The following is a 14,799-nucleotide window of genomic DNA, read 5'->3' as shown; positions in this document are numbered from 1 at the left end:
AGCAACTACTGTAATGAATAACCAATTTACCAATCAACAAAACAAAAGTTATCTATTGGATGATGTTACAGTTTTTACAGTTGAGTACTTGATGAAAATCAAAATCAAGTTTATGTTACATATTTAATATAATATGCAATATTCTTCTTCGAGTTAATCAGATTTTTTGATAATTGACATTTAAAAATTTTGTTGATTTGAAGGCATCCTGACTATTCATGAACAGAACAAACCTTTCCCAAATGAAGACATTAATATGTATTTATATTTTTTTTCTGCAGTTGAAATCTGTAAGGATGCAAGCTATTTTGCTGGTAGTCTTCGTAAAGAGGGAAGACATACTGAGCTTCACACATATACAATCAGAGATATCGAGGGCAGGAATGGGAGGGTGGTGGGTAGGTACATATATAGAATCAGAGATATCGAGAGCAGGAATGGGGGGGTGGTGGGTAGGTACACATAGAATCAGAGATATCAAGAGCAGGAATGGGAGGGTGGTGGGTAGGTACACATAGAATCAGAGATATCAAGAGCAGGAATGGGGGGGTGGTGGGTAGGTACACATAGAATCAGAGATATCAAGAGCAGGAATGGGGGGGTGGTGGGTAGGTACACATAGAATCAGAGATATCGAGAGCAGGAATGGGGGGGTGGTGGGTAGGTACACATAGAATCAGAGATATCAAGAGCAGGAATGGGAGGGTGGTGGGTAGGTACACATAGAATCAGAGATATCAAGAGCAGGAATGGGGGGGTGGTGGGTAGGTACACATAGAATCAGAGATATCAAGAGCAGGAATGGGTGGATGGTGGGTAGGTACACATAGAATCAGAGATATCGAGGGCAGGAATGGGAGGGTGGTGGGTAGGTACATATATAGAATCAGAGATATCGAGAGCAGGAATGGGGGGGGTGGTGGGTAGGTACACATAGAATCAGAGATATCAAGAGCAGGAATGGGTGGATGGTGGGTAGGTACACATAGAATCAGAGATATCGAGGGCAGGAATGGGAGGGTGGTGGGTAGGTACATATATAGAATCAGAGATATCGAGAGCAGGAATGGGGGGGGTGGTGGGTAGGTACACATAGAATCAGAGATATCGAGAGCAGGAATGGGAGGGTGGTGGGTAGGTACATATAGAATCAGAGATATCGAGAGCAGGAATGGGAGGGTGGTGGGTAGGTACATATATAGGTTCATGTTATCGTGAATGGATTTGATATTAATACAGTGTTGCTCTATTAACAGTGTCAGTTAAGAAAAATGATCACGTATCAAAAATAGAATAATGATGGTTTTATCGGATATATCCATCTCCATTGTTTCAATTAAGATTGTACACATAAACATGTGCTAAATCAATTAATTAAATTTTCACTGAACTAGTACAATATTTTATTTGGGGGTAAGCTGAGGACCACCTCCTGGTGCAGGATTTTTTTACTGCTTTGAAAACCCATTGGTGGCCTTCGGCTGTTGTCTGCTCTTTGGTCAGGTTGTTGTCTCTTTAACATTTTTCCAATTTCCATTCTCAATTTTATCTTCAAGTGGGTTAACAAATTGTTGCTCAGGAGTTGTACATTTTATACATTGTACAAGTGTATAATATGTGTACAACGTTTTATACTGCAACTAGTTGTGTTTATTTCCTAAATATAGCAACATAGCTATATTTTGTATAATGTTAATTTCATCATGGAACACTTTCTCCACAATCAGAGGTTCATTAAGGGATGAAAATAGGTTTGACAATTGTGTTACTTTTTAAAAAGCTATCAATGTATTTGTTTTAAATAAGTTGCAGTATAAAAACAATATTAGGTCAATGTCATAAAAATATAAACTATTTTGTACTCAGCACAAAACTGTTTGGTTTCTCAGCCTCATACAAAAAAGTTTATATTTTTCTTTCATTGATCTTATATTGTATATTTACTACACATCTATTTATTTGTAGGGAAACAAAGGTGCAGTGAGTGTAAGATTTGATGTCAATGGTGTAAATATGATTATTGTCAATGCTCATCTGGCAGCACATATGGATAATGTCCGGGAAAGAATAGAGGTATAATAGGTACTAGAAAAAGTGAATTAAGAATGTATTTTATTTGTATTTCTGGAAAATATGCCAAAATTCATTATCAATTTATATCAGTGTTATTTAATTTTAAAAATAAGTAACCTATGTATTTATTTCTACAACAAAATTATGAAGCCTAATTCTGATCACACAATGACTCAATAAACTTTTACATCCAAAATTGGATGGATATTGTCAACTGTATGCTCAAAGTGTATAATGTCTTTTGAAGGTCAGGAAAGTTTTAATTAATAAAAAAAAGCTTGCTATATTTGTGAGAATTTTCGATTTTTATTCTCATCAATGAAATTGAATAACATGAGCTTTGACAAAAGTGGAGTCAACTCTAGCTAACGGCATAGATCATTTAAAAAAAATTGGAATCAGATATTTCAGCCAATCTGTTTCACTGAACGTTACTGTCAAACAGGTACAGAATAATGTGGTTATGTTAATAGGCTGGTGCTTCTCATAATAAATCAACATGTTTTTAATTCTAATTTTTAGGATTTTCATACAATTTTGAGGACACAGAAATTCAGGGACAAAGATGTGGACCATATTCTTGACCATGAGTAAGTCAGTGTGTCAAGTCTGTCATGTCTGTTGTATCTGTTATATTGCGTTAGAAAAAAAGAACCCATTAAACTAAACGGTCATGAAGTTCATAATTTTGAGAAACCTTCAATCTATGTTTTTTACACCTTCACCAGTCAGATAAAATTGAGAAATGATGAATGTGTCAAAGAGACAACAACCCGACCAAAGAGCAGACAACAGCCGAAGGCCACCAATGGTTCTTCAATACAGTGAGAAAATCCTGCAACGGGAGGCCTTCTTCAGCTGGCCCCAAAACAAAAATGTGTACTAGTTCAATGATAATGGATGCCATACCCAACTCCGAAATATATAAAAGAAACTTAATTTAAAAAATCATACAAGACTAACAAAGACCAGAGGCTCCTGACTTGGGACAGGTGCAAAAATGCAGCAGGGTGAATACCCGTATGTATATCATAATACAGTAAAACCTATCAGAACCTAATTGGATTTTTGAGAGCAAAACATCACCCCTAACTCAACCTTTAGCACTTATTTTAGCAGAACTTTTTCCTTATATTAATTATGATTCAATAGTGCAGTGAAAACACATCTGTAAGGTTCTATCTACAAATTATATTATGGGCAAAGTAATATTATATATGTTTCATAAGTTTCCCTTAAATAACCATGATTATGGTACTGTACATTTAGTAATGACATTTAAGTTATTGATAAAAGTTTTCATTACGTGATATATGGGTTTTTTTCAGCTACATATTTTTTATGGGAGACTTAAACTTCAGACTACAGAAAGTAACAAGTACTTATGTAGAGAGAGCTATCAGATATGGGGAATATAAAGCATTAATGGAGTATGATCAGGTTATTATACAGTAGTTAATCAGTATTCTCAGTTAATTAAAAGTCTGCAGCTATTTAAAAACAAATTTAAAAAACTTACATTCTGTGTTTCATTGAATTTAGACATAATTGATTTTTTTTACCTTGTGTTTCAACAAATGTGTAATTAAAATGGTATACTATTTAAAAACATATTTTTGATTTGACTGAAGGTCCTTGTCTCTCCATAGACGTATGTCATAGAATGAAAGACATAGGTGTTGCTTGCCTGGTGATGGAGACATCAACAATTGTTATTTTTTCTGCAGAATATAAAAAAGAAGATGTGGTATGACTACCAATAAGACAACTCTCCAAAAGAGATCAAATGACACCGAAAGTCACAAGCATAGGTCGACTTATGGCCTTCAACAATGAGCAAATCCCAGTCAGTTTGAAGACAGTTTAATTAAAACAACTTGTGATAGATCATTGATATTTAATATAAAGTTGCATAACTATCAGTACATATCAGTTTGGTGTCTATTACTACTGCAAGGCAAGCGCTTGGTGAATTAACAAGACAGCTAACTGCTTAAAAGAGTTGCCTTTATAAAAATTGAGAATGTAAACAAGGGGGAATGTGTCAAAGAGACAACCCTGACCAATGAGCAGAAAACAACCCTAGCCACCAACAGGTCTTGAACCTAGAGAGAAAATCTAGCATACAGAGGTATTTTTAGTAGCAGGTTTGAAGTTTCACTGTAAGGCGATATATTGATTATGATAAACTTAAATCTTTCTAGCTACTGAAATGTATGGAAGAAGATCTGATATTTGTAGACTTTTTAGAAGGTCAAATAACATTTCCGCCGACTTACAAATTTGATCCTGGAACAGATAAATATGATACAAGGTAATTATATGTATTCAGGCTGTTGGATAGAGATAATAAAAGTTTTCAGGTATTCCAATAATCAAAATGGTCAACAATTATGTACAATTTTGTTCAACAAAATATACTAATAGGTTTTATTGTGACTTGACTGTTAGTGTTGCTCTCCTCTTATTGCAGTTTATTTAAAATTCTAAACAAGTTGTTCAGATGGTCAGAGATTTTGACAAACTGCTGTAAAAAAACAGCCAAGTCATGAAAGTGCAAGGTGATAAAATAAAACATGCTTACAATTATATAAGACTTTAATTCCACTTTAGTGAATACTTTGAAAAGTCCGAGTCTAACAATTTCTATACACATTTTATTGTAATTGTCATGCTGAAGGTGATTACAGGCAGTAATTGTGACCGTCTGTACTTCCCTTCTTCTTCTTTCTGTCTTTCCATCTGAATTATTTTTTGTTTCAGCACTGTAACTGACATTTTACTCATCCAAATTTTATGAATCTCCACATGTACAGCTATGCATAGAACATAAAGAGTTTGTTAGTGAATCATCTACGGTTCTAAAGTTATGTCCCTTTATAACTTTAAAATTTCAAAGCTTGAGCTGGGGCACTTATGTCCTCAGAAACATTTCCTCCTTTATTTATTACCTAGTGAACTATTGAGTTGCCCTTCAGATTTTATGTCCATACCTCTTGCCAATATGCAGAAAAATAATATGTTATAGATCAACTGATAGACATTTAGATGTCTTCAAATGAAAAAATTGAGTCTTGGTATATACATTGTAAGGGTGACATACAATATCTATGTAAAATGATAGACATCTGTGGCATGCACTACTACATTTTAATATACAGTCAAACCTGTTTTAAGAGACCCCCTACGGCGGAGTAAAAATGTAGTCTCTTAAGACAGGTGGTCTTTTAACACAGGTTCCTTTTATATGAAATCTGCTACAGATGGTCTAAATTTCATGGTCTTTTGACACAGGTTTTTGCTTAATACTGGTTGTCTCTTAAGCAGGTTTGAATGCACTGTCTTTATATTACAGTGCCAAAAAGAGAATACCAGCATACTGTGATAGGATCCTGTGGCATGTACCACTACATATAACACATTGTCTTTATATTACAGTGCCAAAAAGAGATTACCAGCATACTGTGATAGGATCCTGTGGCATGTACCACTACATATAACACATTGTCTTTATATTACAGTGCCAAAAAGAGATTACCAGCATACTGTGATAGGATCCTGTGGCATGTACCACTACATATAACACATTGTCTTTTTATTACAGTGCCAAAAAGAGATTACCAGCATACTGTGATAGGATCCTGTGGCATGTACCACTACATATAACACATTGTCTTTATATTACAGTGCCAAAAAGAGATTACCAGCATACTGTGATAGAATCCTGTGGCATGTACCACTACATTATAACACATTGTCTTTATATTACAGTGCCAAAAAGAGATTACCAGCATACTGTGATAGAATCCTGTGGCATGTACCACTACATTATAACACATTGTCTTTATATTACAGTGCCAAAAAGAGATTACCAGCATACTGTGATAGGATCATGTGGCATGTACCACTACATATAACACATTGTCTTTATATTACAGTGCCAAAAAGAGAATACCAGCATACTGTGATAGGATCCTGTGGCATGTACCACTACATTATAACACATTGTCTTTATATTACAGTGCCAAAAAGAGAATACCAGCATACTGTGATAGGATCCTGTGGCATGTACCACTACATTATAACACATTGTCTTTATATTACAGTGCCAAAAAGAGAATACCAGCATACTGTGATAGGATCCTGTGGCATGTACCACTACATATAACACATTGTCTTTATATTACAGTGCCAAAAAGAGATTACCAGCATACTGTGATAGGATCCTGTGGCATGTACCACTACATATAACACATTGTCTTTATATTACAGTGCCAAAAAGAGATTACCAGCATACTGTGATAGGATCCTGTGGCATGTACCACTACATATAACACATTGTCTTTTTATTACAGTGCCAAAAAGAGATTACCAGCATACTGTGATAGGATCCTGTGGCATGTGCCACTACATATAACACATTGTCTTTTTATTACAGTGCCAAAAAGAGAATACCAGCATACTGTGATAGGATCCTGTGGCATGTACCACTACATATAACACATTGTCTTTATATTACAGTGCCAAAAAGAGATTACCAGCATACTGTGATAGAATCCTGTGGCATGTACCACTACATTATAATATATTGTCTTTATATTACAGTGCCAAAAAGAGATTACCAGCATACTGTGATAGGATCCTGTGGCATGTACCACTACATATAACACATTGTCTTTTTATTACAGTGCCAAAAAGAGATTACCAGCATACTGTGATAGGATCCTGTGGCATGTGCCACTACATATAACACATTGTCTTTTTATTACAGTGCCAAAAAGAGAATACCAGCATACTGTGATAGGATCCTGTGGCATGTACCACTACATATAACACATTGTCTTTATATTACAGTGCCAAAAAGAGATTACCAGCATACTGTGATAGAATCCTGTGGCATGTACCACTACATTATAATATATTGTCTTTATATTACAGTGCCAAAAAGAGATTACCATCATACTGGGATAGGATCCTGTGGCATGTACCACTACATTATAATATATTGTCTTTATATTACAGTGCCAAAAAGAGATTACCAGCATACTGTGATAGAATCCTGTGGCATGTACCACTACATATAACACATTGTCTTTATATTACAGTGCCAAAAAGAGAATACCAGCATACTGTGATAGGATCCTGTGGCATGTACCACTACATTATAACACACTGTCTTTATATTACAGTGCCAAAAAGAGATTACCAGCATACTGTGATAGGATCCTGTGGCATGTACCACTACATATAACACATTGTCTTTTTATTACAGTGCCAAAAAGAGATTACCAGCATACTGTGATAGGATCCTGTGGCATGTACCACTACATATAACACATTGTCTTTATATTACAGTGCCAAAAAGAGAATACCAGCATACTGTGATAGGATCCTGTGGCATGTACCACTACATATAACACATTGTCTTTTTATTACAGTGCCAAAAAGAGAATACCAGCATACTGTGATAGGATCCTGTGGCATGTACCACTACATTATAACACATTGTCTTTATATTACAGTGCCAAAAAGAGATTACCAGCATACTGTGATAGGATCATGTGGCATGTACCACTACATTATAATATATTGTCTTTATATTACAGTGCCAAAAAGAGAATACCAGCATACTGTGATAGGATCCTGTGGCATGTACCACTACATATAACACATTGTCTTTATATTACAGTGCCAAAAAGAGATTACCAGCATACTGTGATAGGATCATGTGGCATGTACCACTACATTATAACACATTGTCTTTATATTACAGTGCCAAAAAGAGAATACCAGCATACTGTGATAGGATCCTGTGGCATGTACCACTACATATAACACATTGTCTTTATATTACAGTGCCAAAAAGAGAATACCAGCATACTGTGATAGGATCCTGTGGCATGTACCACTACATATAACACATTGTCTTTTTATTACAGTGCCAAAAAGAGATTACCAGCATACTGTGATAGGATCCTGTGGCATGTTCATGAAGATTCATTTGAGAATATAGAATTAGATGTTAAACAGTTATCATACGAGTCACACATGTCATATAAACTTAGTGATCATAAACCAGTGTCATCTTTGTTTGAAATTCAGGTTAGTTACACACTCTTTTTTAAATCTGGAAAGGAAAAATGGCAATAATCTAGAATATGGGAATGTGGCTTTATTGCCAAATGCTTATTTCTTTATATTTATTTTTTACTGCCACCACTGTCCGCAAACCACTCATTTTACATACTTTACATTTTGTTGGTTTGTTTCTCTTGAAATTTTGAAATACTAAGGCTTTTCTACCTCAGGAATAGATTAACTTAGCTGTATTTGGCAAAACTTTTAGGAATTTTTGTCCTCAATGATCTTCAACTTCATACTTTGGCCTTTTTAACTTTTTTGGATTCAAGGGTCACTGATGAGTCTTTTGTAGACGAAACACACATCCAAAGTAAATACAAAATTTAATCCCTGTATCTATAATGAGCTCATTTATTAGCGATGTTTTTGAAAATTCTGAACCAACCACTGCTATTGATCAAAATTCATTTTCAGAGTGCATTAAAGTTTTCTATAGTTTTTGTTTCTTCATTATACCCCATAAACCTTCATTGGTTAATTGAAAACAAAGTATTACTACCATAAAACAATGAAATATAATACTTACTGTATTGGTTTGAATCATGAAAATTGTTAAGTTACAGTTACTGTTCATGAGCTTACTTTTCCATGGTGCAAGAGTCTTCCAATAAAACCAGGTTATTCTGCTTTGAAAAAACTTCTCTAGAAATGAGAATTTTTCTTTCTGAGGTATTAATTTTAGATACTGTGAGAATGACGTCACAATTCATAATGGTTTCCATTGGAAAAATAAAACAATGTGTAATAATTATGTTTGTATGTTTAAAGTTTTTGGTGGGCAAATATTTTTAGGCAATTCCATACCATTTTTACTGGCTTCTATTGGTGAGGAGTAACTTTCAATCCCATAGGGAATGCTGTGGAATGCTACACATATTTATATATGTGTAATCACAGTACAATGTTTGTTATTTCAGATATACTCATCTCCGCCCATCTCATTACCAGTCAGATTTCTACATATAACGTCATCAACAAAATGGAGATTGTTTAGTCATGTACCTCAGTCATGGTTCATTAACTTTGAATATTTGCATAGAGGCTCTAAAGAGCCTGTGTCGCTCACCTTGGTATATGTGAATATTAAACAAAGGAAGCAGATGGATTCATGAAAAAATTGTGTTTTGGTGATGGTGATGTGTTTGTACATCTTACTTTACTGAACATTCTTGCTGCTTACAATTATCTCTATCTATAATGATCTTAGCCCAGTAGTTTCAGTGGAAAATGTTTGTAAAAATTTACAAATTTTATGAAAATTGTTAAAAATTGACTATAAAGGACAATAACTCCTTAGGGGGTCAATTGACCATTTTGGTCATGTTGACTTATTTTTAGGTCTTACTTTGCTGTACATTATTGCTGTTTACAGTTTATCTCTATTTTTGAGTTATAAGCCCAAAACTTTATTTAATTAATTTAGCCCAGTAGTTTCAGAGGAGAAGATTTTTGAAAAAGATTACTAAGATTTACGAAAAATGGTTAAAAATTGACCATAAAGGGCAATAACTCCTTAAGGGGTCAACTGACCATTTCGGTCATGTTGACGTATATGTAAATCTTACTTTGCTTAACATTATTGCTGTTCACAGTTTATCTCTATCTATAATAATATTCAAGATAATAACCAAAAACAGCAAAATTTCCATAAAATTACCAATTCAGGGGCAGCAACCCAACAGCGAGTTGTCCGATTCATCTGAAAATTTCAGGGCAGATAAATCTTGACCTGATAAACGATTTTACCCCCATGTCAGATTTGCTCTAAATGCTTTGGTTTTTGAGTTATAAGCCAAAAACTGTATTTTACCCCTATGTTCTATTTTTAGCCATGGCGGCCATCTTGGTTGGTTGGCTGAGTCACCGGACACATTTTTTAAACTAGATACCCCAATGATGATTGTGGCCAAGTTTGATTAAATTTGGCCCAGTAGTTTCAGAGGAGAAGATTTTTGTAAAAGTTAACGACGACGGACGCAGGATGATGACGGACGACGCCAGACACCGGACGCAAAGTGATGGGAAAAGCTCACTTGGCCCTTTGGGCCAGGTGAGCTAAAAAGGGTAGACATATCTCAGTGGTAAAAGTTAAAAACCGGCTTCTATTTGTCAAGAGGTATTACTTCCAGTAACATTTGAAATCTGAAATATTACAAAGATGACTAGATGTGTAATCACAGTACAATGTTTGTTATTTCAGATATACTCATCTCCTCCCATCCCATTACCAGTCAGATTCCTACATATAAAGTCTTCTACAAAATGGACCAGTGATCAAGAGGAAGATGTTCATTATAAATTTGATATTAGTCCTAACTTAGAATACCTCCCTGATAAATGGGATTGGATAGGATTGTATAAAGTAGGTATAAATTTGATATTAGTCCTAACTTAGAATACCTCCCTGATAAATGGGATTGGATAGGATTGTATAAAGTAGGTATACATTTGATATTAGTCCTAACTTAGAATACCTCCCTGATAAATGGGATTGGATAGGATTGTATAAAGTAGGTATACATTTGATATTAGTCCTAACTTAGAATACCTCCCTGATAAATGGGATTGGATAGGATTGTATAAAGTAGGTATACATTTGATATTAGTCCTAACTTAGAATACCTCCCTGATAAATGGGATTGGATAGGATTGTATAAAGTAGGTATACATTTGATATTAGTCCTAACTTAGAATACCTCCCTGATAAATGGGATTGGATAGGATTGTATAAAGTAGGTATACATTTGATATTAGTCCTAACTTAGAATACCTCCCTGATAAATGGGATTGGATAGGATTGTATAAAGTAGGTATACATTTGATATTAGTCCTAACTTAGAATACTTCCCTGATAAATGGGATTGGATAGGATTGTATAAAGTAGGTATACATTTGATATTAGTCCTAACTTAGAATACCTCCCTGATAAATGGGATTGGATAGGATTGTATAAAGTAGGTATACATTTGATATTAGTCCTAACTTAGAATACTTCCCTGATAAATGGGATTGGATAGGATTGTATAAAGTAGGTATACATTTGATATTAGTCCTAACTTAGAATACCTCCCTGATAAATGGGATTGGATAGGATTGTATAAAGTAGGTATACATTTGATATTAGTCCTAACTTAGAATACCTCCCTGATAAATGGGATTGGATAGGATTGTATAAAGTAGGTATACATTTGATATTAGTCCTAACTTAGAATACCTCCCTGATAAATGGGATTGGATAGGATTGTATAAAGTAGGTATACATTTGATATTAGTCCTAACTTAGAATACCTCCCTGATAAATGGGATTGGATAGGATTGTATAAAGTAGGTATACATTTGATATTAGTCCTAACTTAGAATACCTCCCTGATAAATGGGATTGGATAGGATTGTATAAAGTAGGTATACATTTGATATTAGTCCTAACTTAGAATACTTCCCTGATAAATGGGATTGGATAGGATTGTATAAAGTAGGTATATAAATATTAAGAGGATGAGGGGTAAGATGACTATTGAATGTTGATTTCACCAACAGCCTTTAGTTATGGCTGATTGGAGTAGTCTTTTATCCATTGTAAGGAATCCAGACTAGAATATTAAACCTGCCAATTTAACAAGATGGATGCGTAGACTAAACAAGTTTTTTATTATTTGTCACTTTTGTTGGATTGTGATAGTTAAAATAGCCCCAAACCATGATTTGGTGAAAATCTAGACCAACCAATTTATTTACAATTTAAGACAATAAATATTTTCTTTTGGTAATATCTGATTTTTTATTTGTGAAACAAATGGATAAAGTATGTTTTTTACACAATCTATGTATTTCAAATTGAAGTTCTTTACTTTTATTTCTATATTGAAAATTTCCAGAAAAATATCAAATCGTACAATAATCTTTTTATTTAGAGAACTATCTCTTTAATGAAAATTTTAAGGAAAGTATATAATCTTACACCCATCTGTTAATTTGCTGTCTTTCAATTTATCTCTCTGTAAACATATTGGCATGCATTTGTTAGTGATCTCCATGTGTCTAAAATGGTTATAATGACATAATATCTTATCAAATGACAGGAAATTTACATCAAGGAAATAGTTTTCATCCCATGTATACTATTTTATTTTAAAGAAAAAAGCATTTTATAAATAACTTAAAGTACTTATATTTTATTTTAAGGAAAAAAGCTTTTTATAAAAATTCTAGTACTTCTATTTTTTTAAGGGTAAAAAAGTGTTTAAAATATAACTTTTAGTACTGCAATATTTTTTTATTTATGCAGGAAAATTTCAGAAGTATACGAGACCAGATCGCTTATGTGTATATAATTCAGGGAGCAAAAATGAACAAAGATGGCTGCTCATTTGTAACATTCCATAACTTATCATTAGATCCTGGAAAATACAGATTATTATATATCAGTGAAAAAAAAGATACATTGCTAGGTATCAGTGAAGTATTTCAGGTTAGTTCATAGTTATGTGTTTTAAGTTGACAAATGTATATTTGTCCTGAGCAGGAATGAAGTGGAGGGAGGGTTATATATATGTAGCAAATTTTTTTTCTTTCTTCATCAGGATTCAAACTCATGCTATTGGGTATACAGAGACAAGCTGCATTATGTCCATTGCTCTAGACCACCTGGCCACTTAGGCTGAACATAGATATATATAAGCAGATAGGTACACATAGTTAGACAAAAAACTAAAAAAATTACAAGCGAAAGCAACATCTTGAGGTCAAGATACAACTATCATCATTAGACAAGTGTGGCAATATTGTAGGTCGGCTCGAATCCACCACTAGCCTATTAGATTATTTAAGAAACTATACAAATCTCATTTAATACCCAAAAAAAATTTATGAAATAAGATGAGGTTTTTGCATTAATTTATTTTAGTTTTTAACCGTCCCTTTCTTTATTATTGGAATAAAAACCAGTACAGATATGTCCAAAAAAAAAAAATCATAAAAATATTCGTAAAACTAATGACACAGCATAGCTACAAAAGAAGTCCATGTTGATACATGGCCTATACCATATCAAGCAGGTAATTATCCAGAGACAATATTTTTAGCCTCAAACTTGTTTTGATGTGGATTGTCAGACAAAATGGAAATGTTTTTATTTTACTTTATCATTTTGATAAATGCATTTGCATTTAAAAAAAATATTTTTGTTTTACATGCTTTAACTAATTTCTCCAAAATGTTTGCCTGTGGTTAAAACAATGAAACTTTGTTATCGATTTCTTATTTTTCCTTTAGGTAAAACATGTATGTTTAGGTTTGTCTTAAAATACTGGATGTATTCGCTTAACATTCTTCAGATATGAAAATATTTTCTGTATTTTCAGGTTGTGAAATGATTTCACAGTAGATTGGTGTATGAAAAAAAGTTTAATCGTGGAACTGTGATTTTTTTCATGATAAGAGCCCAAAAATGGGTAAAAATTAATGAAAATAGGAAAAATCATCAAAATTGGGTACTTTCAGAGGGCCGTAGCAAAAAAAAGAAGCGCACCACCAAATGATTTTTTCTTCACCAATTATTTTTCTACAGTCATATATAGACCCAAAAATCAGGTTTAGAAGAAAAGTTTAATTCTAGAAATTTTTGTCTCCTCAGAGGTGTACATCCTTAACATACTTATGGTTTAAACATATTTTCTGTATTTTCAGGTTGTGAAATGAAGATTCTGATTTCACAGTAGATTGGTGCCTATAAAGACAATGATATACACATGATACATAACAACTTCCATAATCCAGAACATAATAATTCATCATGTAAATGGATATGTTTTGAATATTTTTATAAATCAGTAAATCAGTATCTGATTTATGCAATCTTCTATAAATTGTCCTGTACATAGTCCACTAGTGCCATAAATATTTTTTGGTTGTCATATCCTAAGGATCTGAGAATTTATAGATTTTAAAAGTCTTATCTTTAATAACCTATAAAGTGTATGTACTATGGCAAGAGAGTTCAGCCATTTATATTAAGTTGATTTGTACTTATGTTGCGTGTAAACCTATTATGTCACTATTGTGTTGATTGGTATATTCAAGATATGTTTTTTGTATGCTAGGAAATCAGGCACCTGTAAATTATCTAAGAATAATTTCTGCTGATTTAAAAGGAAGAGTTTAATTAATTGCTGCTTGTTGATATTTATATACATATTACATTTTTATCAGATATTTGTCAGATTTTTTTAATATATACAAATCCATGTCAAAATCAGGCAACTCAAACTTGCTCAATGACTTTTTTTTTTATAATTGAAGGAGAATTGAATACTAGCTATATATATATAGATAACTATTGCTTAATTTATAGGGATTTTATTATCTGAAGTTATTTATTATGGGTAGAGGCCCTTTTACAACATTCAAGCAGAGTTTTTATGTATCAGCTGAATTTCAGTATTAAGCTTTCCTCAAATTTTTTAAATATTGTATCAAGTGACAATTTGTTTATTTCCATATGTACTCGAATAATTTGCAGAGAGGTTTTCTGGGTAGGATTTTTTTTCTCATACCTGATATGGAAATCTGGCTACATAGTAAGTATTT

The 14,799-nt window shown here is 33.3% G+C and overlaps 1 protein-coding gene across 1 annotated transcript in view; it reads left to right on the top strand.

Moving 5' to 3' along the window:
* LOC139528404 (inositol polyphosphate 5-phosphatase K-like) overlaps positions 1–14,496 on the top strand; it is a gene marked incomplete in the record, with an annotated part of 185,125 nt that extends 170,629 nt beyond the window's left edge. Inside the window, 9 exon segments of the mRNA XM_071324381.1 lie at positions 282–398; positions 1,966–2,073; positions 2,596–2,663; positions 3,402–3,513; positions 4,278–4,387; positions 8,013–8,175; positions 10,415–10,576; positions 12,500–12,682; positions 13,900–14,496. Coding sequence (XP_071180482.1) covers positions 282–398; positions 1,966–2,073; positions 2,596–2,663; positions 3,402–3,513; positions 4,278–4,387; positions 8,013–8,175; positions 10,415–10,576; positions 12,500–12,682; positions 13,900–13,911 — 1,035 coding nt within the window.
* Between the last annotated feature and the right edge of the window lie 303 nt (positions 14,497–14,799).

This window comes from Mytilus edulis, chromosome 6, assembly GCF_963676685.1.
Source record: "Mytilus edulis chromosome 6, xbMytEdul2.2, whole genome shotgun sequence".
NCBI lineage: Eukaryota > Metazoa > Mollusca > Bivalvia > Mytilida > Mytilidae > Mytilus > Mytilus edulis.
The sequence above is the reverse complement of the archived record's forward strand: the minus strand, read 5'-3'. Positions and strand labels throughout refer to the sequence as shown.